At 39.1% G+C, this 24,953-nt stretch overlaps 1 protein-coding gene across 5 annotated transcripts in view; it reads left to right on the top strand.

Moving 5' to 3' along the window:
• PCDH19 (protocadherin 19) overlaps nucleotides 1-24,371 on the top strand; it is a 99,075-nt gene extending 74,704 nt beyond the window's left edge. For all 5 annotated transcript variants that reach the window (XM_012767376.3, XM_012767377.3, XM_012767380.3 and 2 more), the window contains one exon: nucleotides 23,530-24,371. In XM_012767376.3, coding sequence (XP_012622830.1) covers nucleotides 23,530-24,128 — 599 coding nt within the window. In that variant the 3' untranslated portion in view covers nucleotides 24,129-24,371. The remainder of the gene's footprint in view (nucleotides 1-23,529) is intronic.
• Nucleotides 24,372-24,953: the final 582 nt, after the last annotated feature.

The raw sequence follows: 24,953 nt of genomic DNA, 5'->3' as shown, positions 1-24,953 counted from the left end.
TCCAGACTTCCTTTAATATGTACTATCTATTAATAGCTAATCTTCATACGTAAGCCTGAGAATTTTAAGTCTGATTGGATCTTCCAGACAGATAGTGTCCCATCAATTCAGGCTCCTACTAATCTGAGCCAGTCCTAATGAGTCAGTACAACTACTTCCACCCTACTCCATTATCTTCAAGATTGATATTGTCAGTCTGTCTATAAACCCAAAAGCAGGCAGAATGTCATAGCAGCTAAGAGTACAGACTTTGGAATGAGACAAATCTAAGTTTCATGTTTATTTTGTCACTTAATAGCTATTGACCTTAGTCAAGTTACTTATTTTTTTGAACCCTCAATTTTGTCAGCTACAAAATGGGAGTCATAATAGAAACGACCTATCAGATGGTTGGTGCTCAAAAATATATATTTTTGAGCAGCTGCGATGAGGTAAGCAAAGCCCTGATGATCCAGGTAAAGCACTTAGTATATTGCCTGATACATAGTAAGTGCTCAAAACATAGCAAGTGCTATTATTATTATTTTTTTGAGATGGAGTCTTGCTCTGTCATCCTGGATGGAGTACAGTGGTGTCACTATAGTTCACAGCAACCTCAAACTCCTGGGCTCAAGTGATCCTCCTGCCTAAGCCTCCCGAGTAGCTGGGACTACAGGCATGTACCATGTTGCCTGGCTAATTTTTCCATTTTTAGTAGAGACAGGGTCTTGCTTTTGCTCAGGCTGTTTGGAACTCCCGAGCTCAAGCAATCCTTCTGCCTTCACCTCCCAGAGTGCCAGGATTACAGGCATGAGCCCGGCCAGTAAGTGCTATTGTTATTATGGACATTGAATAAGCGAAATATCCACTTTGTAGGATTTCGGGGACCTCACCACGCAAAGCTTCTCATCTGCTTGCTGCTGTGATCCCTTTAACAGAGGGTGAAGCATTTCATTTTACAATTATAGTTCAAAATTCAAGCAGCCCATTTGTGAGAGGAAATGCATTTATTCACATTCACACTAAGTTGTAAATGGATGCTATTAGATTGTTTCCAAGTTTAGAATTTGGTAGGGCTGGGGGAAGGAGGATAGTTTCTGGAATATTGAACATTAAGAGTCTCAGAGAGGAGAAACACATAGAAAACGGGTGCCAAGGGGCAACAACCTCATGAGTTTGCCAGACCTATCAATGTCCAAAGGAACCGGGGAATAACTTTCATCTGATTTACTAACTGTGAAATGTTTGGAGACTGGAAAGCTGCCTTCACTATCAAATCATTTTTCTTAATCAGCTCAGAGTCTGGTTTGAGAAATTATAGGTTGTCCACCAAAGGTTTGAAGAGAGGTCTGTGTTCATCTACGTTGGAAAATGCATATTTTTGAGCAGCTGTGATGAGGTAAGCAAAGCTCTGGTTCTTTCTGGAAGCATTGATTTTGCTTTGCCTTTCCTATGTCCAAAACTGCACATCCCAACCCCAGGGTCCCAGTCACTCTTCTCTGCTTTCTCTCTCTTGCCTCAGTGCTCTTAAATGGCTAATGGGTGGTAGACATCATTTTGATTCCTTTTTTATTGTTCCTACCTCATGCCCAGACTTCCATTAAAAAATAAATGAGGAAATACATTTTTCATTTCTAGTTTCCTCTAAAAAAGTCACCCTGCAAAGGATCCCTTCTATTCTTTTTTTCTAACAATGGGCTGAAAAATGCTCAGCTCCTACCTGAAAGGTCATATCTCCTTGCCATAGGAATGAGCTCACAGCAAGTCCACGGGGACAGTGTCATCTGACAAATGATGGGAATTTATGTGCCTTTGGATTTCAGCCTCATTTTGTAGTGGAAAAAAGGACTTTGTTAATGATAGAAAAAAAATCTCAACCAAAGCTCCTTATAAAATCCTCTCTCTATAAATCCCAGGAGAGAGCCACTCAGATACACAGTTGATAAATGAAATTTCTTTTTACCCTTGTCTTGCTTAGAGCTGTTTGTCTTATATTAATGTAAGTCAGATGGCTCACTTCCACTGATTGTGGGGTGTTGAATGTAGTTGGCAAGCTGCAGCTTTGTGGCATAAATGCTTTGGTTTATAAGGGACCTTATGACATGTTTGTGTTTGTCAACATTCATATGGAAAGGGGGAAGGGCATGCACACACAGAGAACTGTGAGGAATTAGAGACATGCAAAAAGAACTTACAGCACAGGGACAAGCACCATCTTTTTGAAGAAGGCAGATTCATTGTGAAAATAAACTTTCTTTTATAGCCTGACCATACTATTCCATGATTGATGTAACTGGAAGTACATAATTTTTGCCTTTCCAAAAATCTAAATCCACATGCTATATGCAAAATTCTAAGATCATTATAGTCCCTAAAATAATTTAATGCCATGTGGTTCAGTAGGAACTGAGAATTGTAGTTTTCACTCTATTATTTGTTCTTTGTAGAGCCTTGAGTAAGTCACTAACCTCTCAAAATTTCAATTCATATATTTATATATGGAATGATGAGCAATGCTGCAATAATGTTGATAAGATCAATTACAAAAGTGACATTTATATGTGTATAATGCTTTGTATTAGTACGATACAACTGTCAATCAGATTGCTGGTGTTTTTTTTCTGTGCCCTTCTCGTCCTTGGCCTGTTGACCTAAGTCCTTTCCTCTTAGCATGATCTAGTTTAGCAGAAAGAGCACTGACCTGAGAATCAGGGGCTTTAGGTTCTCATCATGTTCCTCTAATTAATAGCTGTGTATCTATAAACAAGTTACTTGCCCAGTCTAGTCTTTGGATTTCTTATCTCCAGAATGAGGGATACTGGTAGTACCAGCCTTGTAGTGTGGTTGAAAGGATTCAATAAGATAGTACATGTAAAACACTTAGTACCATGCCTATTCTATAATAGACACTGAAAAAAATGGTAGTGGTAAGATGATGCTAATGAAACATTCTCCTTGGTTTCCTCTCCCTCTTTTTCACTTATCCATGTCTCTTTCTCACTTTAAAATTGTGGACAAAATTTAAGTCCAATAAGTAGCCTTTTTTTGACTAACAGTTTGGCCTGATCTCTCCTTTGCTTGGTACACTTCAATACCCAGGTACACAGTTTATATCATGTTAATTCGCTTTTTGCCTATTTTAAAAAAATATTAAATGAGGAAGTTGAGAATTGTTAAGACCCTTCAACTTCTAAGCTTCTTTTATTCAGATTTTGGGTTCTGGGCAAACATTTGCAGATTCCTGAGTACACACAGCCATTTGCCAGTGGGTCTGTACTGAGTGCTATACTCAAGGTAACAGATGGTGTGGTGTGCTTGCTTTGAGGGGTAATTGCTCTTTCATCTTAACTTCCTCCCTTTGGCATTACTTCCGTGGAAGCTGCTCAATGGCAATGTCATGAAGCATGGGGTAAAAATCAAAGTAAAGTAGCAGGTTACTTTATCTCAGAAAGAAAAACATGGTTAAAAACTAAGAACAAGGGCAGTTATACCAAGGGAGGGGGTTTTTAACTCTTAGGGACCAAATAAGTTTTAAGGGTGCAATGAACTTATTTGTCCAGTCATTCCCTCCTTTCCTAAGCAAGGTGGCTAGTATTAGGTGATAACTCTCCATTTTCCTTGAACTAAGTTTAAGATGACTCCTCCTCCTTGGATAACATGTCACACCTCTCACAGTTGGTCTGTTCTTAAACTCTAACACTTTAAGCTAAATCTCACATCCTTTCTTCTGTGGGGCTGCTTATAAATTGTTAAGTTTATATGGCCAGTGCTAACGGACTAAAAAAAAAAAAAAAAAAAAAAAAAAAAAAAAATTGTTAAGTTTACTACAGATTCTCCCTCCCTATCTCCTCATCCTCCCCTCATTCCACACATACTTTTTCCCTTGATGCTTCTTACTTAGTTCTTCTTCCAACTCTCTCCTTTTTCAGCTCAGCCTAATTTTGTCTTCTTTCCATCTAGGGAGAACTTCCCATTCATATATATATATATATTTTTTTAACAGAAAATAGAGATAATTTTCAATGACATCAAATTTTTCTGGTTGTAGTGGTTTAGTCTTCTTTTGTGAAGACTTTTATGACTTCTTTTTATTTAGTAAAGTTGCCTTCTTTACTACTTTTTTCACCCTCTCACACAGCTCATAGCACACTACTGTGAATGGAGAAGACTCTCAATGAACAAGTGTTGATCAATTCATTTCTCTGAACACTACCAAACAACAGATGCCATTCAGCAATGTTTGATCTCCAAGACAGTTCTCACCCTCCCCATTTTACAGATAGATGCTGGAGCTGAATTGATTTACTCTAAGACAGTGCAAGGATCAGAACAGAGCTTGTGTTTCCTGGATATATTATGTGACTCCAGGGCATTGTTCTGTTTTTCCATTTGAAATCTCAAAGGCTACTGGACTGGCAGGAAGTTTTCATTCCTGTTATGAAAGGGCTACCTCCTCCAGTTTGGAAGAACTGTTGTTTAGGGAAACTGTAGCAGAATATAGCAGTGAAGTCAGACAGATCAGGGAGTCAGGAGCATTACGATGAGATGGAAAGAAATAATTGGTGTGTTTAACTAGCCCAGGGGCATGTTTGATAATTCCCAGATAAGTCTACAGCATTGGCACCTGTATAGATATTGGCCTTTCACTTTGTTTCTTACATTTCACTCTTTGAGTTGGCCTGCTGTGTTATCTGTGTCACTGGCAATTCCGTTGATCACAGCATCTCAATTGAATCACAGCTTGAGTCTTCTTGAAGTTTCCTTCCCTCTAACCTTGCTGTTTTCTTGCTCATGTTGGTGTTTAAAACTTTTTCTTTAAAAAAAATGCCTGGTGAAATTCTAGTCTTTAGCTTCTGTCCCCATCATCATTTCCTCCAATCTGGGTTGTTTTAGATTGGATGTTTTCAAAAGTTTTATCAGATGGCTCTATTCTTTTTGGCTTACTGGACTACAAGTTTGCTGAGGTGCAGTCATTCTAGGTTGGTTTGTTCGTTGTGGTGCTGTTTGGGCATTTTGTTGATGGTCATTTCTCAAAGATGATCTAAAAAGACATTTTCCACATTGTTAAAATACCCTGTGACCACCCTTGACATCTCAATAGTTATTGAGGTGTTTTCTATCGTCTTTTTCTTTTTACTGTTTTTTTTTTTTTGTTGTTGTTGTTGTTGTTCTGTAGGGAGGGGAAAAAGCACTGATTCAAGCACCTAGATTCAAATCCTGGACCTGCCACTAACTCTATGTGATCTCAAGCAACCTACTTCCTTCCTTTGGGCCGCATTTTCCTCATCTATAAGTGAAGAGTTTTGACTGAAATGATTTATAGGAACGAATACTCTATGACTCTTTCTTGTTCGTTTAGTGTGAGATTATTGAGGAAGTGGAAGGAGTTTGGGCTGGATTTTCCCCTGTATTTCTAAAGACCAAGGTGAAGTGGGAAATCTGACCATTAGTCATGGGGCTTTGGGTTGTAAAAATCTTTCCCTCATGGCAAAGGGAATGAGAATGAAAAACTGGTGAAGCTAGCTTGTGTTAAACATTCTGAGTTTCTTCCTCCTCTTCAGCTTTTGTTTGCATATATTTAGCTTAACTCTGCTTTCAAGTGTGTGTATTTTCGTGGAAATGGTCCTCTTTTCCTTTTACACCAAATTCATGTTCTCATCTTCCTTCTCCCTTACTGAATCATCCATTTCTGAATAGTTTGCAATTTTCAACTTAATTAGGTCTTTCCCCTAAGTGAAGAACACAGCTGTTCCCCCTCTGATGCCTTGGCAGCTGCCTCTGCCTTTCCCAAAATGGAATGATTAGCTCTTTCCTTTGATTTCTTAGCTGGCCATTAGTTCAGGACTACTAGCCCATTTCCTGTGTGATAGAGCTACCAAATCCCATGGCCAGAATCATTCCAATTTGCCTTTGGTGCCTTTCAGTCTTCTGAGGACTTAATTCATATGAAGTAGGACATTTATCAATCTTTCAGAGTTCCATTTGCCTCCCTATCTCCAGTGATTCCATTGTTTAGCCTTCTGAGATGCTGATCTATCAGGAGAACCTAGCGTGGTATCCCTGATGTGGTTTTGATGGAGAAATAGAGGATAAGGGATACTCAATGTATTTTGCCCCTGAATTAAATGGCCCTCATTTGTCATAGGTTTTCTACTTCAATTTTTAAAAGGCCCTTTTGCCTGTTTGTCTTTCCATTTTAGTTTTATGTACCTGTATTTAAGAAAGTGATTGCTGTTTTTCCCAGGTGGTTTGACTTCAATCTGCCCCTCTGGCCTTTAATTTTATCATTCTGCTTTCATTGTTAATTGTTTGGATTTCCTTTTATCATATATTTTCCTTACCTTCAAGCTATCCAGTCAACTTCTCCACTCCACTCCAATTTTCCTCTGACACTATGCTCCCTGTTAATCAACCAAAGGCACTGTGGGCTTAGTACCGAGTAGTGCCCTTCCAAATGTGTGTGGTGCAGCCTGTTTTTGCTTCCCTATCTCAAGTGCCTCATTCATTTTAATTCCTCATACTTAGCATATTAGGCATTTTGTCAATATTTCGTTTCTGAGGTCTAATTTTAAAATTTGGATGCATTCTGCTTGTGTGGTTTTGTTCTTAAATGATGAGATCTACTGCAACGGAGAGTCAGATTCAGCTCTGTGTCTAGGAGGAAAAGCAAGCATAGAGGGAAAGAGCATTTCTCAACATTCTTAGAAAGTGTATGTAAGAGCCAGCCCTTGGCACAATTGTGTGTACAGTGCTAATATATCTGTCTGCCTGCACCTTCCCCTCCATTTGGGAGCACATGCAATACTCTCCTTAGGCTTTCTTAGTTTGTCACCATTAGCCTTTCCACTCAGGGCCCTGCATCCCCAGCCTTTCTTTGCTTGTCTCCTACTTTCCACATAAAAACTTACCTTCCATGTTCCATTCCCCCATGGTCCTAATTCTTTCAAGGGACCTGTTAAATGAACTGTTCTCCTTTTCCAGATAGCATTTGCATCTTAATGTGATGGCAATCCAAAATGATAACTAATAATGGCATTTGGGTCATCATTACAGACTGGAGTGATGTCTTTAACATGGGGTCTTTCTCAGCCTCTTCCTTCCTGTCCCATCAATTGTTGGCTACATAATATAAAGATATGGCTAGCCTAGACCCCATCTGCCCCAGAGAGAGCTGCCTGAGATGGATAACAACACCTAACAGGTATTGAATTCTTCCTTTGTGCCAGGTACTCTTTAGCTCAACTTACTTGCATTTCATCTTTTAATCATCCCAACACTCCCATGAGGTCAGTGCTATTAGTCCTAGTAGTCCTATCCTACAGATGAAAAAAAAAAGGCATAGAGGGTAACTTTAAGTAATTTCCATAGGATAGGGCTATTAAGTCTCAGAGCTGGGACTCTAAGGCAGTCTCACTCCAGAAAGCACAGTTTAGACCCTTTGCTACACTGCCTGTGGGAGAGGGATGGTGCCTTTTTCACATGCACACTTAACTGAAAGAAAGTGGCTTCATATGTGCTGTAGGGTAGTAAGCTTTGGCAAGAAGCATATGAAGTCTTGAGTTGCTCCAGTAGATCTGGCTCATGCCTCATTCTTTCTGGAGAGAAGCTTGCTTTTGGATGCCGCTGCAGCAGAAGGGATTGCCTTTGCTTTTCTGCACCCCAAAAGTTAGCAATGTTAAAAATTTCTTTACTGGTCCCTATGGCTTTAGGTCCTCAGTGGGGATGGTTGCTAAATGCCTAGAACCAAGCTTACACTCTATCTTTTCCCTGCTTTAGGGAGCGGATGGAGCTAAGGGGAGGGCTCTCCTTGGTGTTGGGGAGCAGGAATATGACAGAGTTAAGACAGAGGGTCTGTGAAGGGGAGAGTGAACTCACACTCAAGGGCCAGAATGGCTAGAAACCCTGCCTCACTCAGGTAGTGCCAGTATCCCCGCTGAAAGTAGTTTTTTTAAGATGTAGTGATGCAATGAATTGTTTTCTGAGGCGGATGGTTGTGTTTTCTGTTATTACTGTTTTTCCTTCTGGACTGAGCTTTTATTGGCTGCTGCTTTCTTACTAGCAAACAGAAAGCTTCACACCTGTGGGCTGCTGCAATCATGATAATGAACATTCTGTTCAGAAGGGGAGCATTCGTACTCTTTCCCAGTAGTCGTTACCCCAACACTGGGAATTTAATGCATTCATTTATTCTTCCTTAGATAAATAGGATTAAATTCAGAATGAAGCAAGGAGCAGTCTTACTCAGTCTGTGCTTTGCATGATTTTCAGGGTCTGCACAGTTCCAGCTGTGTAAACATGATTGCAGAACTTAGGTATTGTCTAATGGGGGAAGCTTGCAATTTGGGAGAGGCACACCATAGCTGGGCTAGAGCCAGACATTCTTCCACCCACTTCAGTCCACACCCTGCGGGGTCGGCTTGCTCAGCTCCTAGAGTCAGAAGTGAAGATGGGGCAGCTGGAGTTAATTATACTGTGTTATAGCGTCTTATCAGTAGGGGATGAGAACTAGGCAAGGGCTAAGAAAATCTAAAGTCATATACTCAAAGATGTTCCGGTTATGGTAGTAGGAAAGAAAGAAATGGAAGACATTTGACAAAATAAGGAAGTCCAAAATATTAAGTATGACAAGAAAAAAATCCAATAAAATATCTGTTGAAATTGTAGCTACATTCATATTCCAGTTGATTATTTTCGTGCTCATTGGAAGCAAGGGCAGAGAAATATTGTATTGCTTGGAAAAAACTGATTTATTCTCTCTGATATCTGGGCTCAGTTTTGTCCTTGAGATTTGTTTAAATAATGAGTAGGTTAATAATGCTAAAGAATTCTAACATATGAGCATTATCATTATGGAAGAAAATGTGATTTCTCCATAACAAATACAAATATTACAGATCATCAAATTCCTTAGTCCCCACCCCCCACCCACGGTTATGTACGAAATTTGCTCTGCTCAGTTGAGTCTGAGATCTAGTAATTGTTCTCTCTCTCTAAAGAGAAATATGGGCATACACATTCCTGAGTTTCAACGTATGGGATTTCTGATAAGATAGCAGGTTTCGTTTAATGCTTCAGATTCTCCGGGTTATTCTTAGGGGAGGGTCATTGATAGTTAACCACAATGGATTCCCACTAGATGTGAATGTAAGGACATGATCCTGATCAAGGAAGAAAAGAAAGGATTATCTTTTGAATGTACTGGGATGCTACTGCGTTTAGTAATAACCCAGTCAATGATATCCATTTCCTATATAGCTGGCTAATGAAAAATTATTTTTCTGAGCAGCTCACTTCAAAGCAGTGTCTCTGAGAGAGACTATTCTTTTATAAAATGGGAAGCTCTGGATTGAGAAGAAAAGCTAGGTTGGGTAGAGTACTGAGTTTGCATCATATGGAAAGTGTTCAAGAAGAGAAAGAGGAGGAAAATGCAATAAATTACTACTGATGCAATATTGGAATGTCAGGGAGATAAGAGGCTTACTAGAGAGTTCCAGGCTATGATGTTTATATATGCATTCTTTTGTTCACTAGCTGTGGGAGCCTGAAGAGGCAGAAACATGCCTCCAGACTACCAGCAGGGCATATAGGAACCCCCTCTCTCTTCCATCATATTCAACTGCAGGGGGTGGTCCTGTCAGTACTGCCCATGTGGTGCCCCTGGAACTTGAGACTGGGATGCCTATTAGTGCTGTGCTGAATGCTGTAATTGCAGCATGTGCAGAGCGTCCCATAACATTTAGCTCGTGGAAGCTTGTCTGAATCATTAGGTATGAACATTATAGGTGTCATAATACCACTGGAATTCCTGCAACTAAAAAGGAAACACATTTGGCTTGTACTTTATTCACAATCACTTACACTTAAGCTATTGATAGCTGATTGGGATCCGTAGACTGCTGGGCTTGTGCCATGGGACTTCTAAGCATTTTTGATGGGTGTAACAGACAGGGAGGCTGTAGATTTTGGCAAGCTGTGGTTCCCATTAGTCAGTCTGACTATATCTGACACTAGAGATTCCAGTTCACCAAGATGAGGCTTACTTCTCTACGTTTTGGCTGATGGCCCAATGATCTTGATGTGAAAGATGGGAGAGGACCAGTGTTACATTAGCCTGTGAGTTTCCAATGAGCAAATAGTTGAGTGGTTTACTGAATACCCTGTTGGGTTTTTTGGGGCAGACACAAAAGTCATGGCAGCTTTTTAGAATTTGAGGGAATTGTAAGACTTGAGATTTTATTTTATACTAAATGTTAACCATTCACTCTCCTAATAGCAAAATGTGGGCCCTTTTATAGGGTATACAGACTATGTAGTTGTACAGTTAATATTCTTCTGTTTTCCTTGTAAAGGGTGCTGGTAACACATTCTGCTAAGGAAATTCCAGACACAGCTGTTTCTAATAATAGGACCTCTCCCTGCCCCACACCAAACTGTTAGGCTTTCTCTGAAGGTTCTTTGGTGGGAAGAAGGAAATGCCCCAGAGAACAAACTTTTTCCATATTGGCGGATTTTCTGGCAGAGACTTAGCCACTGCTGTTGTCTCTGATTGTCTCCCTGTAGCTTCCTTGGAGATTTCTAAGCAGAAAGATTTACTGTGATGAGGGAAGGTCATAAAGCTAAAGGAAGAGAGACGAGGGCTGTATTTAATGGGAAAATGAGAGAATATTTTGGTTATGGCAGAGATGAGTTGAACACTATGGAATGGAGAAAAGGGAGTTGAGAAGAAAAATGGGAATTAATTAATGAAAGCACTTATTATTTATAGGTTGGAATAAAATGTTCATTGAACTCCAGGGGAACCTTTCTTTATGCAATGCTTGTGAATATGTTGAAATTTTTTTAAAGGCAATTCCATCTTAAATACACCAGGGGAGCTGACAACATGCAGTTCATGGATTATTCTATCCAGTAATCATAATCAATCTACTATTTCCCTGCCCTGGAAAATCTTCAGGGTGTGGTCAGGAGAAAGTGAACAAAACAGATGGAAGATTTCCTCTCAGGAGGGTTCAAGAGCTTCCTTAAATAAAGGCAAATATGAACATCACCTTTTACTTTCCTAACAATCTTTCTGAGAGCCACCTTGAAAATTTTCTGGCTTCTTCACAGTTCCCAAGTAATTTCCAAAACATTTAGAGACTATGATTAGTTTTACTTTTAAAAATTAAAGTCAGTTTGTGCTAAAAAATAATCATCTGGACAGTCTGTGTCTAGTTGGGTGGTGCAGAGCTCTTGGTATCAATCTTCATTCCCTCTGTAAACACACATGACCAGAAGGGAAGGCTGTTATTAATGGTAATGCAGACCAGAAAAAAGGGTATTATTTTCAGTCTGTTGAACAGTACAAAAATGCTTCTCAAGCACTGTATTCAGATGTTTCTTTTTATTAGCTGTCACACAAGGAATTAGACTCATTTCAAACAGTTCGTTTCCCCAGTCTTGTCTCCGTAAAATCATTACTCATGAGTGGTTTCTTTGTTGAAATATCGCTGACCTCCCATATTGGAACGGACAACAGGGTGTTAAAAATATAAACTTTTCAGTTTGCATAAACTCTGGAAGAAGGGGGACAAAGATTCCCCAGGAGAATAAAACCATTCGTCAATGTCCTTGTTTGTTAGTGTCCTATAAGCATCTTATCCAGGAAGCTATGTCAGCATTACAATTCTGTGCAGACGCTGTGTGTGTGTGTGTGTGTGTGTGTGTGTGTGTGTGTGTGTGTGTGTGTGAGAGAGAGAGAGAGAGAGAGAGAGAGAGAGAGAGATTAACAGCAGAGAGCTCTTTGAATGCCAGTAGGAGGTTTTAAAATATAATTGTGCATCTTCCCCACTCTCTTCTCCTTTCCAACCTTTTTCTACCCTTCCCCCTACCACTGACTGATCCAGGGCCATTAGGATAGATAAAGGAGTTGTGCCATGTCTTAATATACGGGCAGATGATGATTCTTAGCTTTTCAGCTAGGCGCCGTTTGCATTTTGCCAAAGCTGATTATTTTATCTGCAGTTTTAATAACAAGCCAGATTATTTGCTGTTCACTAACTGATAAAAGCAAATAAAAAAAGACTGCAAAGTAGAATTAAGAGGATAAGAAAGCTCTAGGGCCAAAGAAGGCTTTTTCTTTAATTAATAATTTCCATTTACTCTTAGAATATCTTTATGCTAGAGTCCAACATCTTATATTAAACAAGTGCACACCCTCCCTCTTGTAACTGCCAAATTGAAATCTCAGAGAATGGAAATCATGCAGGCTTGACTGAAGCTTCATATTCTCTACTCTGAGTATTGTCTTGCTCTCTATACACAGAACTAGAGTCCTTCCTCATGGCTTTTTCCACCACAGCATGGCATTCCTTCATTAGCCGCCCCCCACCCCACATGCTTCACAGACCCAGCCATGAAGTATTAGCATTTTAACCAACGAGGGAAAAACACAATAAAATTGGAGTTCAGAAGATGCAATGTTTTGGAAAGACATATTACTCCAAGGGTGTAAAGATGTATAATCTGCAAATGGAAAGGTCATTTAAATTTACCAGCCTGGTTTTCAGTAATCTTTTGATTTGTTCTGTTATTTTAATTTGTGAAAGGAAACTACTATTAAGAATGATGAGAATTGGTGGTGGTGGTAGTGATATATATATGTTTGTACACACACACACACACACACACACACACACACACAGAGAGAGAGAGAAAGAGAGAGACAGAGAAATTTTGTGGCCATGATCCAGGCTTACTATACATCAGCTCCTACATAGATTTTTCAAGAGCTATGGCAGAGTGTCTTAACTCAGGTCATCTCAACTGGAGAGCCTTTTGCTATTCTTATGTGCAAAGGTTTGAGCCAACTCAGAAAAAGTCCTCACATCTGTGGCCCAACTAGATTTCAAGACTTCCCTGATGCTTCAGATGGAAGAGCTATTCTCTCTATCAGAGAAGAATTGGGCAAGCTGGTGGCCAGGGGGTCATACTGGAACTTCCACATGTTAAAGATGTAATGGATATTTTCTTCCTAATAAGAACACAGGGACAAGTATAGATGCCTTCAAATTATTACGTTTCCTCAAAGAATAGATTAATTGGCCTCTCTTCTGAATTTGTGTAACTGCTATTGAGGCAACACCCCCCAAAAATTTAGCTTGCTTTCTCCTACTAGTATGATTAATTGGACAACTGGAATAGGAATAATTCTAAGTAAATTTTAAGGAAAAAAGCAAAAGAATAAAACTGAGCATTGTCCATGAAAGATGGATGATGACAAGTAAACATAGAAGGTGGCATTTGATCCCTTCAATTTTGGTATTCATTATTCATAGTTATTATTCATAAATTCCAGCACAAATGTTAGGCCTGCACCCCAGTGACACATTTGCATTTTATTTTAAGTTGATTTCTACCTGGTTTTGCAAACAAAGATTTACTGGTTTAGATTGTGTCTCACTCTTCCTCTGTTGCTATAGCTTGTCTTTTTCATATACAGTACTGGCTTCTAGCCCTTTCACACCCTTTATATCCATAATCCATCTCATTCCCCCACCCAAGATTTTGCTCGCTCTCTCTCTCTCTCTCTCTCTCTCTCTCTCTCTCTCTCTCTCGTGCTCTCTGTGTCTCTCTTTCTCAATGTTTTAGGAAGAAAGATTTCTAACATGGAAAAGTAATATTTGAATTGATTCCCCCAAGGCAATCAATTTACTTTTAATTTGTCTGGAACTAAGCTTTTCTTTGTTGAAAAGAGGAAGGATTAAAACTGCTGTAAAATTTATTAGCTTCCAGGAAGATATTTGAAATGAATTTTTTTAATGATTATGCTGTTTGCTGTACCCAGAAGCAGTGTCATCGCAACTACATTATTCCAGATGGTTGCTGAAGTTACACTGAAATATCAAGATAATGCCAGATTTTTCTACCAGGCTTTTGTTTGTAACAAAGAGTCCATCCTAGGTGGATAATAGATGTTATTATTAGGACACTCCTATTTGCTTCCAGTGACCATTTCTAGCAATTACTAGTGAGTTGATGACACAACACACACTATCCCTTTGAATCATTACAAGAGACAGAGATTGGTTCACTGAGCTCTTTATTTTTCAAATGTGGAGGAAGTGCATGGAGAATTACTAATGCTGTTTCTTAGCTTCCCCACTCGGTCTCACAAATATTTTGGTAGTCAAGAACCTTTAAAAAATTTAGACGTTAGAGTTGCAACATTTTTCATTGACTCATGTATAGCATTGCCTGTTCTACAAAACTAAATGTCTTGGGACTTGACTGAAGGAAGTGTCAGTTCCTGTTAAGGGGAACACCAGCTGCTGAGTGCCTTTTTATCCATTCAACATTAAATTTTCATTAAAAAAGGGAAGATTTTTCTCTTGGCCAACGTGCTCTGTCTCCTCTCCCTTTCTGTATCAGCCTTATTTATGCCATCCTTACTATGTGTTCTCCCAGAAGATCATGACCATCATAAAAGTGGCTTTTTCACAAGCTGATGATCTGCTAGCAATTTCCTTGCTTTCCAGGAAAGAGTGAAACCAAGTTGGAGATAACTTTAGCTTCAGAGCTACTTGTAAGTGTGATCTAAAAGGCTCTGTTTTCCCAGTGGCATAACTACCCGCAGAATGTTTCTGACTGTTTTTAATCTACATGGAGTCAAACAACTGGTTTGAACTCTTCAGAGAAGTGACTAGGTGTTATAAGTGTCCAATGGATATAGGCTAAGGGACTTAATTCTGTGGGCATTTTAGAATAAAACTTTCAAAAAACGATCCCATGTTGCTCAGAGTTGTATTTCAGTGTTCCGCCTTTTGGGAAATAGTTCATTGGTCTTCTGTGTCACCTCATATTTACTTATAAAGATGCCTTTTCAAATGGTTTCTAAGCACCTAGATGAAGTTCAGCACTTTGTCAGATAATTTTCTCCATCATAGAAGCCAAAATACAAAGATTCCAGTCTAGTCAATCTGTGCTTATCTCAGTCACTGTCAGCACCTCTTATTTCTTAGTCTCAATTTTCCAGGCAGCCTTCTGCTTCATTTCCTTGCTCCCCATGCATCAGCACAAATGATTTATACTTATACACATCTTGAAATCTCTTCTTTATGGATTGAATTGAATTGAGCCCCAGTACAAAAATGAAAACTCCAGGAACTATTGTGATTGCCCAAATTGCAACTTGGATTGTATGACTGTACATGCCACACTCTCATCTATCATAAATATTAAATTCTCAAACACTTATACTTCAATATGTTTTAACTTTGTCTCTTCGACCAGCTCAGCACTAAAGATTCCACTGAAGATAATTCAATTGCTTTGAATTCTGAAAGAGGCATCTTTTTAATCTATTTTCTTGTTGCACTTGGAGTAAGTGAATTAAAGGTGCATAGACTGTGAATAAGGGGAGAGGCCTGTGTACCATTTGACATCACAGAGGCCAAATACTGGGTGGCACTTGCATACCCATGCTGATCTGTCAAATGGTCCCGGAAAAGGTTGGGGCTCATCAGTCTTTCCAGCCACCCTCCCTATCTCAAGCTAAAACTAAACTTCTTAGAATTCCTGATGTTTAATCAGCCATCCTGAAAATGCCAAGCTGTGCTAATCAGGGCTGGCTTTTTTCTCTGCCAATCTTCTCTCTTTTGGCAATATCCCTTTGCCAGTCTCAGGAACTTTGTTCCCACATCCCACCTTCACCCTTTACCCTCCCTGAAACATCTCCACCTCCACACATTTCTAGCATTTCTTGCCCTATCAAAACTCCCATATCCTGGATGCCCGTCACTCAGGGCTCTGTTAGTTCATCACAGTATAAGCCCTATTAGCTGTTGTTAGAACAGAAAACTCGCAGGTACATGGCAAATGTATTTTCAACGGACATCAAAGCATACTAGATCTTTTTAAGGTCTGCACATAGTGTTCAGGGAACCACTCAGAGTCTAAGATGACACTTGACTTTAATGTGTCTCAAGTTCTACATTTACTTTACTGCCTCTGACAAAGCTACATAGTTTACTTTGTAGGTTTCTATAGTATTTACAGTAGATAGAATAGTTATTTCCACCTTTAGGAGTTGCATCAGTGGAACAGTGTCTGGGGTGTTGATCAAGATTCTTTGTTCATTCTGTACATTTTTCATTCAATTAAATTAAACCATTATTGACCACCTGCTCTGTGCTACACTCTTTGCTAGGTTCGGTAGGTACTGAGGAAATAGGACAGGTCTAATCTTTGTTCATCTAGAGCTTAAAAGCTAGCAAAAGAATATAGACATTAAATAAATTCAGTCATCTCTCAGTATCCATGGGGGATTGGTTTCCTGGACCTTCATGAATACTAAAATCTGTGCATACTCAAGCCCCGCAGTCGGCCCTGCAGAATCGGGAGGTAGGCGTGGATGTGAAAACATGGCCCTCAGTATCTGTGGGTTTTGTATCCCACGAATACTGTATTTTTGATCTGCATTTGCTTGAGGATACAGAAGGCTGACTGTATTTATTTTAAAAATCTGCATGTAAATGGACCTATGCAGTTCAAACCTTTGTTGTTCAAGGGTTAACTGTAATTACAAATGTGATGAGTGCTATAAAAGTGAGGTGCTGTGAGACCTAACTTAGTCTAAGGGATCAGGGAAGGACTCCCCAAGGAAGTGAAATTTAAGATGAGACTTCAGGGATAATGTATCAGTAATGAATTGTGTTTAACTATTAGTAATAAAGACCCCCTTCCACTAGCAAAGAAAATAAATTAGTGGCTTAAGTAAGAAGATTTATTTTTCTTATTAAAAGAAGTTCAAGTTTGGTGAGGTGGCTTTATAATATCTTTAATAAGCAAAGATCCTTATATCTTTCTATTCTGCCATCCACAGGCGCATGGCTTCTATCCTTAGAGTCTTGTAAGATGCCTCATGATAGTAAGATGGATGTTGCAGCTCCAGCCATTATGTCTCCATTCCAGACCAGACAAAGCAGGAAACTCAGACTTGTGGGGGGAGGGGGGGAAAGGGCATTTATTGAAACCTTAAAATCTGTACCCCCATAATATGCCGAAATTAAAAAAAAACAAAAACAAACAAAAAAAGAATAAGGGCAAAATGGTCTCCCAGTTAGCTCCCCATTTTTAAGTTTTCTTGACATCCTGCCTTCATAATATTGGCCCAATCTTATGTTATATGGGCTCCTCTGTCTACAAGGTAGGCTAAGAAATATAGGGATTTATTTTAGCTGAGCACATCACCACCCCTAACAGAAGTGGGGCTCTGTTTCTAATTAACAGAAATAGATAAGGATATTTAACAGGAAATTAGTTATCTCTGCTTCAGATGAGTAGGAGTTAGGTATGCCAAGGGGGCGTGTATTTCTCAACAATTGTGTTTTCTTGATTAGGTGCATGTGACCAATTTTAATAGCACTTAACTTCATAATCATTGCCACAGTCCCTTCCATTATATCTCACAAAAATTGGTCCTGCTTTTGTCATAGATTTTCTTGCTCATGGGATGATGCAGATTAAGCTAAGAATATATATAAGAGGATAATGCAGGAAGCTTTTCTGATTTACACATCACTTGCTTATAGGTTGTATTACTGCTGCCACTTAGAAGTAGCCAACTACTTGAGCTCTCAGGAACTGGTATGCTCTTTAACTTTTCCTTTCTGCCTCATTGATTGCAGATCAGTTCTGAAGAAGAAGCGCATTGCTCTTGTAACTGTAACCTTGAACTATTTTAGTGTTGGATTTTTGTCTGTGATCATTAGGATCTTTGAGTTAATACACCCAAACTCTGAATCCCAGTAAAGAACTGCTAGCATTATTGAACACATCCATTGTGACTGGACATCTATACAAACCCAACAGTCTCTTAGCTCCTCTATTCCACCAGGACTTTGAAAGTTCTAGCAAAGCCTGGTATGATGTTTTCATCATTTGCTTTTATTACTTTCGTTGGGACCATGGGAGGCTCTTTCTAGTGTGGAAGCACATTGTTTGCCCACATCTGAAGAGAGAGCAGTTTCATATCCTGAGAACAGTAGTAATTGCTGCATAAAGTTTTGCTATTATTTGCACAAAATAACATATTCTGATCTTTTTCTATTTGAATTACTTCCTTATCCATCATGACTTAGTCATTACTACCACGTATGCCTCTCACACCCTCACAAGACTGATGCTTTTAAAATTTAATTTTTTTTTTTGCCAGAGGTTTTAGAATTCTCTCACCAAGGTCCCTAAAGACAAATTGTGAGCCCCAAATACTTATTACTATCTAGATTTAAGAAACTTGCTCTTTCCTCTGTAGTTTTCTTTTTTTGGTCTAAAATAATCATATCTGTTTTGAACTAAGGCATTCTCTGGTCTCAAGATTTGTGTCCCTCCTCCAAATTACGCTCTCTCTCTTTTATTCCCCCAAATTCTAGGGACAATATCAGAAGCATGAAAGACCCATTTGCAAATTCATCAGTCAACCCTAACCATGTGTATGTTTGAATTAAAGATACCTGCATTCATTCATCTGTACATGATAATGTGTTTGTATTTCCACAACTATGTGTGGATTTTAGAATATTAAATTTTGCTTTGCCTAAGTTCAGGTCAATACTTTCAGATAAAGGTGTAGTAAAGTATCAAGTCACAAATAGGTTTATAAGAGTAATCTTAGCAGGAAATTAGTGAAATTTTAGCCTCCCCCTGTTTAAGCTGGAGACAGCATCATTTTATTTTCTTGTTAGTTGTACAAATTTATGGGGTGCATGTGAAATTTGGTTGTATGTATAATGCATAGTGATCATTTCAGGGTATTTACAGTTTATTTGTGATAATACAAAATGGCTTCTCTCTAGCCACATACCTCCATCGATGGCTGCTATACTATGTGATAGCCAGCACATAATCTTTACCAGTTCTATACAATTCCAGAAGTAGTCTCTCTGATTTTTTTTACATCTACTCTGTCTTCATTGGTATCTTTTGCTTTTTGAACACTTCAAAATTTTATTTATTTATTTCTGACTACTACAGGGGTATACACGTTTTGGTTTTCTTCTAAGTGAAGTATCACAAGAATGGAAAAACAAACACCACATGTATTCATTGGTATTCTTAAGGGGCTTTGTATTGTGACTTTCCCACTTTTAATACACACTTAATTTCTTTACTAAACTGAAGTTTCGATTTTTGAAAGGTAATTCATCTGTAGTACATTTATGAATGTAAGTTACCTTGTGCTAGGCAGAGATGTTCTTCCTGCCTGTCTATATTAACGATGTTTTCTTTCATATATAAAATGGCTATAAACACTTTAAAGCTAGGTTAGATTTCATTTTAATTTTATTGACACAAATGTCATGAAGTGTTGTTTGAAACCAAAAATAATAAACAGCATCTCACTGCCCTTGGTAAGAACCTAAGAAAATACAGGTGTCAGATCTAAGCCAGGGATGAGACAGTGTGAGTAAAAGAGTCTCTTAGATTCAAGTCTTCACTTGCATGAGGTAAGAGCAATGCATATAATAAGTTCACATAATTAATCTGAGAAAATTACATATTATTCTAGCTCATATATGGCTGAGGTAGGTTTAGTGAGATTGGTGGGTAGGCTTAGCCTGATTGCATTCTTGGAGGCACTGAGTAAGTTTACGTTTTCTTTTTCCCAGACAGTGATTTTTTTCATTTAAACAGTGGGTAAGCTGAAGGCAAATATGATCTTTGCAGACAGAGAAGCTTCTGAGAAGAATGAGTTTCCTGCTGTGGTCTTCCTAGATTCATAAGATCTTGGAAGTGTCTGTATCAGGGGTTTCTGTTCTCTTTTCCTGTATGCCGGGGATCCAGGTCTCCTCATGCTGTTGATTAGAGGCAGCCTAATATAGGGAAGGAGCACTGTACTTGGATTCAGGGTGATGCATAGATGGCATTCTCCTATTGAATGGTGTTGAAGAAAGCTGCATTTGAAAATTTAAAGACAGTCGCTTAATACTAAAAACTAAAAGAAATAAAAGCTTTATGTTGAGCATATTAGGCAGATTCTACTTGATTGTAGTTCACTATTGTTCTGCTTTAGAAGTGTGAGCAAGTGAGGTATAATATCAGTCTTAAGATCAGCTGAGATTTTCTTTTCATAGCTGGTCATATGCCATGGTTTTAGGACTCAAAGGCTAAGGCCTTTATGCTTTTATGCCTTAAGTTAGGGACAAAAAGGATAGAGATGTCACAGCCTTCTGGACATTTTTCATTGGCTTCTAGGGTTTTTCGCTGTGATTTGTAGAAATGGAAATCAACTATTGAACTTTCCCCCCACCTGTACCTCCTTACTTTCTGTCCCCAAACACTCACACTAATTCTTTAGATCTATTACTTGGAAAATTATGAGATTGGCCCCAAAGGAGATGGAGAGGCAGAAACATCTTATTGGGAAACCCCAAAGATGTGATTTCTGCTCTACTACTAGAGAGATTCTGGGACCTTTTGGGGAAAGTGCTAGATTTGGAGGAAACAGATTAAAGGTGGATCAACTCTTCCACTCATACTGTTTGAGTCTACACAAAGTGTTTCCCAAGTAGGTCCTAACATGTTTCCTTTACTTTCATATTTTTCAGCCTCCCAGGAACATATGCATGTTGAATGATGGCAGGGTATCCAATGGCAGCACTGAGAGTTTGCAGGGAAAGGGCAGAGAAAGGGCTTTGAGAAACCCTTCATTTTGCAGAGGTGGCCTTGGAAGCTGATGTGGAACTGTGTTGGAGTTTGCAGAAGCATTGTTCTATCTATGCAGAAGGCACTTGTCTTGTTGGTTATGTCATTCATTTGTTATTTGGTTCCAACTCTGCAAAATTCTGAGTGTTTCATTCCCCAACACCAAAAGGGTGCTGAAAAATGTCCATCTTAAAGATAAACTGGCAAATTATATCCAGGTACACTGAAGAGGTCTTATCTTTAGTTGGCTTTTAAGTATCTTAAATGAGGTTAAGGGCCATGCCTAGAGTTGTGTTGAAATCTTGATTCAGCTTGGATTAGATCTGTGACATTTAACTGCTTCCAATGACTTTTCTCCAAATGATGAAGTATACAACCAATTTAACCATTACTCCTTAAGCCTTCTACCTTGTGCCCCTTCACCAGAGAACCTTTGATGAATGAGGCAGAGCAGTATCTTGCTTTGCTATGCCATTTACTCTTTAAAAACAATCAAGAAGCAAATATAACACACCAAAAAAAAATAGAAATACAAGTGTACAAGGAAGGTATGTTATATATAGACTAATGTCAGGCAAGATCATGAATTGCAGAATTCTTTCCCTGCAAAAAAAGCAGTCATAGCATACATTTTCAACTTTTTTTCATGCATATATGTATGTGTGTATATATATATATATATATATATATATATATATATATATATAGTCTTTGCAATATCCTAGTCTTCCCGCCTCCTCTGATCCTGCCCCAAGGTTTTCTGTAAATGTTAAGCTGCTCATATTTTGATGCATTGTGCAAAGTGATGAAATTTTTCATTAGGTCATCCCATGTAAGAATGTAACATAAATATATATGGATCTAGAAAACTAGGGCTATAAACCAGACACTTTGATTTAATGTTTTCCAATGGACAGGCCGAAGTCAACCCTGGGTCCATTCTTTGGTGAAGCCTGTGTAGAAAGCCCCTCTGAGAGCCAAATTGATGCCTTAACCTTAATGAACTTGACCTGAAAAGAGAAAGGCATGTCTCCCAATAATTATGAATTCTAACTGCTGAGATTTTTTTTCAGAGTTTAATGATCGGCATTTTATTTTTATTAATGGTACTTAAAATATTTTTTTATTTCAGAATATTATGGAGGTACAAACATTTTGATTACATATGATGCCTTTGCCTCATCCAAGCCAGGACTTCAAGCTTGCCCTTCCCCCATGCAGTACACACTGCATCCATTAGTTGTGAGTTTACCCAGCCCCCCCCCCCCACCAGACCGGTACCCAGTGAATATTAAAATGTGAGCACCTTAGTGTTGATCAATTAGTACCAATTTGATGGCGAGTACATGTGGTGCTTGTTTTTCCATTTTTGTGATACCTCACTTCGAAGGGTAGGCTCAAGCTCTATCAAGGATAATATAAGAGGTGCTAGTTCACCATTGTTTTTTGTAGTGGAGTAGTATTCCATGGTATACATATACCACATTTTATTAATCCACTCATGAATTGACGGGCACTTAGGTTGTTTCTATATCTTTGCAATTGTGAATTGTGTTGCAATAAACATTTGAGTGCAGATATATTTATTATAGAATGACTTTTTTTCCTTTGGGTAGATGCCTAGTAGTGGAATTGCTGGATCAAATGGTATTTCTCTTTTAAGCTCTTTGAGATATCTCCAAATTACTTTCCACAGGGGTTGTACTAATTAGCAGTCCCACCAGCAGCATAAGAGTGTTCCTATCTCTCCACATCTATGCCAGCATTTGTTGTTTTGGGACTTTTTGATAAAAGCCATTCTCACTGGAGTTAGGTGATATCTCATTGTGGTTTTGATTTGCATTTCCCTAATGATTAGACATGTTGAGCCCTTTTTAATGTTTGCTGGCCATTATTCTGTCTTCTTTTGAAAAGTTTCAGTTCATGTCCTTTGCCCACTTCTGATTAGTGTTGTTTGAATTTTCTTAAGTTCTAAATAGATTCTTGTTTTTAGCCCTTTATCAGATGTGCATCAGCTAATGAGATCCTCTATGATAAGGTTAAAGTAATCTATGAAAGATTTCTTTATTTTAAGAAATATTGCCCTAATAAAACTGGAGACAAAGATAAAGAAGGATGGCTAGTTGGGTCTAATTAATAATGCCCCACATATGACTGATGTGTGCATAGGGCCAATTGAAGCCTATGGGTCAGGTGGAAAGAAAAAGGATCTCAGTATATTCCTTCTGATGGGAAATCAAGTCATGGAAATGGCATAGTGAGGAGATTGGCTAGCAGGACTTGTGATCAGAAAGAAGGGATGTGGTTGGTTTGCAAAGAGAGTATGATACCAATCTAAATTTAAATTAAGCCCTGTGTATCGGTGATGGGTAGGGTAGAAGGGTGGTTGGAAGTGCTATTGCTCAAAAATATGGCCGAGTCCTCTTAGATATACTGACTGTTGGATTCCCTGCTTTACCTCCATTCTATCTTCTGCTGAATCCAGTTTCAAACACAGGTGATTTTTAGCAGGAGCTGTTGATAAAATTGCTGATTCTCAGCACCTTGACACCCAGGATAAACTTTTTAAAAATATATTTTTTCATCATAACGTATTTCCCTTTAGGTTTTTTGTTTTGTCAGCAGTGGGAACAGCAACAACAATTTTAAAAGGATAGTACATAGGAGAAGATCTACAGCCTTTTAAAAATCCAATTCTTCACACATGTCCCAAAAGGCAATAAAGGACTATCTAAAAGTGCCATTTCCCAGAAGGGCCTGTGGATACCTAAGAAACCAGAACACTGGGGAGTAACAATGATTCCTGGGAAAAGCTGATGAAATTGATGTGTTTTTGTTTTTGTTTTTGTTTTTATTTTTTCCAAACAGATCAGAATGAAGGATTTCATTGCAGGGAAGAATGCCGGATTCTTGGCCACTCTGACAGGTGCTGGATGCCCCGCAACCCGATGCCGACCCGCTCCAAGTCTCCTGAGCACGTGAGAAACATCATCGCGCTGTCCATTGAAGCTGCTGCTGCTGATGTTGAGGCTTATGACGACTGCGGCCCCACCAAACGGACTTTCGCAACCTTTGGGAAAGATGTCAGCGACCACCCGGCTGAGGAGAGGCCCACCCTGAAAGGCAAGAGGACTGTCGATGTGACCATCTGCAGCCCCAAGGTCAACAGCGCTATCCGGGAGGCTGGCAATGGCTGTGAGGCCATTAGCCCTGTCACCTCCCCCCTCCACCTGAAGAGCCCTCTGCCCACCAAGCCTTCCGTGTCTTACACCATTGCCCTGGCTCCTCCGGCGCGTGATCTGGAGCAGTATGTCACCAACGTCAACAATGGCCCTTCTCGTCCCTCTGAAGCTGAGCCCCGTGGAGCTGACAGCGAGAAAGTCATGCATGAGGTCAAGCCCATTCTGAAGGAGGGTCGCGACAAAGAGTCCCCTGTCGTGAAGCGTCTGAAGGATATCGTTCTCTAAACCAGTTCCGGGGAAGAAGAGAGAGAAACCACGCTGGCTTGCGAAGAAGCAGGAGCTGCTCATTTTAATTGCTCACCAATGGTTGGTTCTTGAGTGGCTGTATTTCAGAGCTTTCTCTAAATGTATTGTTTATAAATGACTATCATTCTGTGACAATCCCTCTCGTTTCAACAGGCAGCAGGGGTGTTCAGTTGGAGCAAATTAGCTTTGGCTTGAGTTGTTCATGGGGCCTTGATGTTGGGGAAACAGAGACAAATTCAGTTGTGAAAAGTATTATGTATTAAGTGTTTGAATTTATATATTTTTCTATGTCAAAACTATAATATAAATTACCATTGTTTGTGGAGGATTACATTAAAAAAGCAAAAAAAAAAAAAAAAAAAAAAAAAACCTCTGGACACCTTTAATAAGCTCGCCACTGTTTTTTGTAGTGTAGACAAGTTAATGGTCATTTATTGTGTATTATTCATTGATTCAGTGATGTGAAATTGAGCCCCCAAAAGGTTGTTTCTGAAGCTCGAGTACTTTCCAATGCCGCTACTTTGCTGTGGACACCCCTGCTTTAAGAACCCTTTTGCTAGCTGTGCTATTGTTGTATTTGATATTGCAAATTGCTACGTGTGTGGTGATGGCAAAAGGCTTTTAAAGATTGGTGTTTTTTTTCTTAAAAAAATAATAAAACTACAGACAAAAACAAAGCTCAAACAATTGAAACGGCAAATGAATGAGCAACACCACACGTACAGATTGAGTACGTGGAGAATACTCACGGTTTTTAACCCATGTAGTGATTGCTCACCACCTTGTGAAGTATTTTTCCTGCCT

Source organism: Microcebus murinus, chromosome X (genome assembly GCF_040939455.1).
Source record: "Microcebus murinus isolate Inina chromosome X, M.murinus_Inina_mat1.0, whole genome shotgun sequence".
NCBI lineage: Eukaryota > Metazoa > Chordata > Mammalia > Primates > Cheirogaleidae > Microcebus > Microcebus murinus.
Note: the sequence above shows the minus strand (reverse complement) of the source record. Positions and strands in the feature narration are given on the sequence as shown.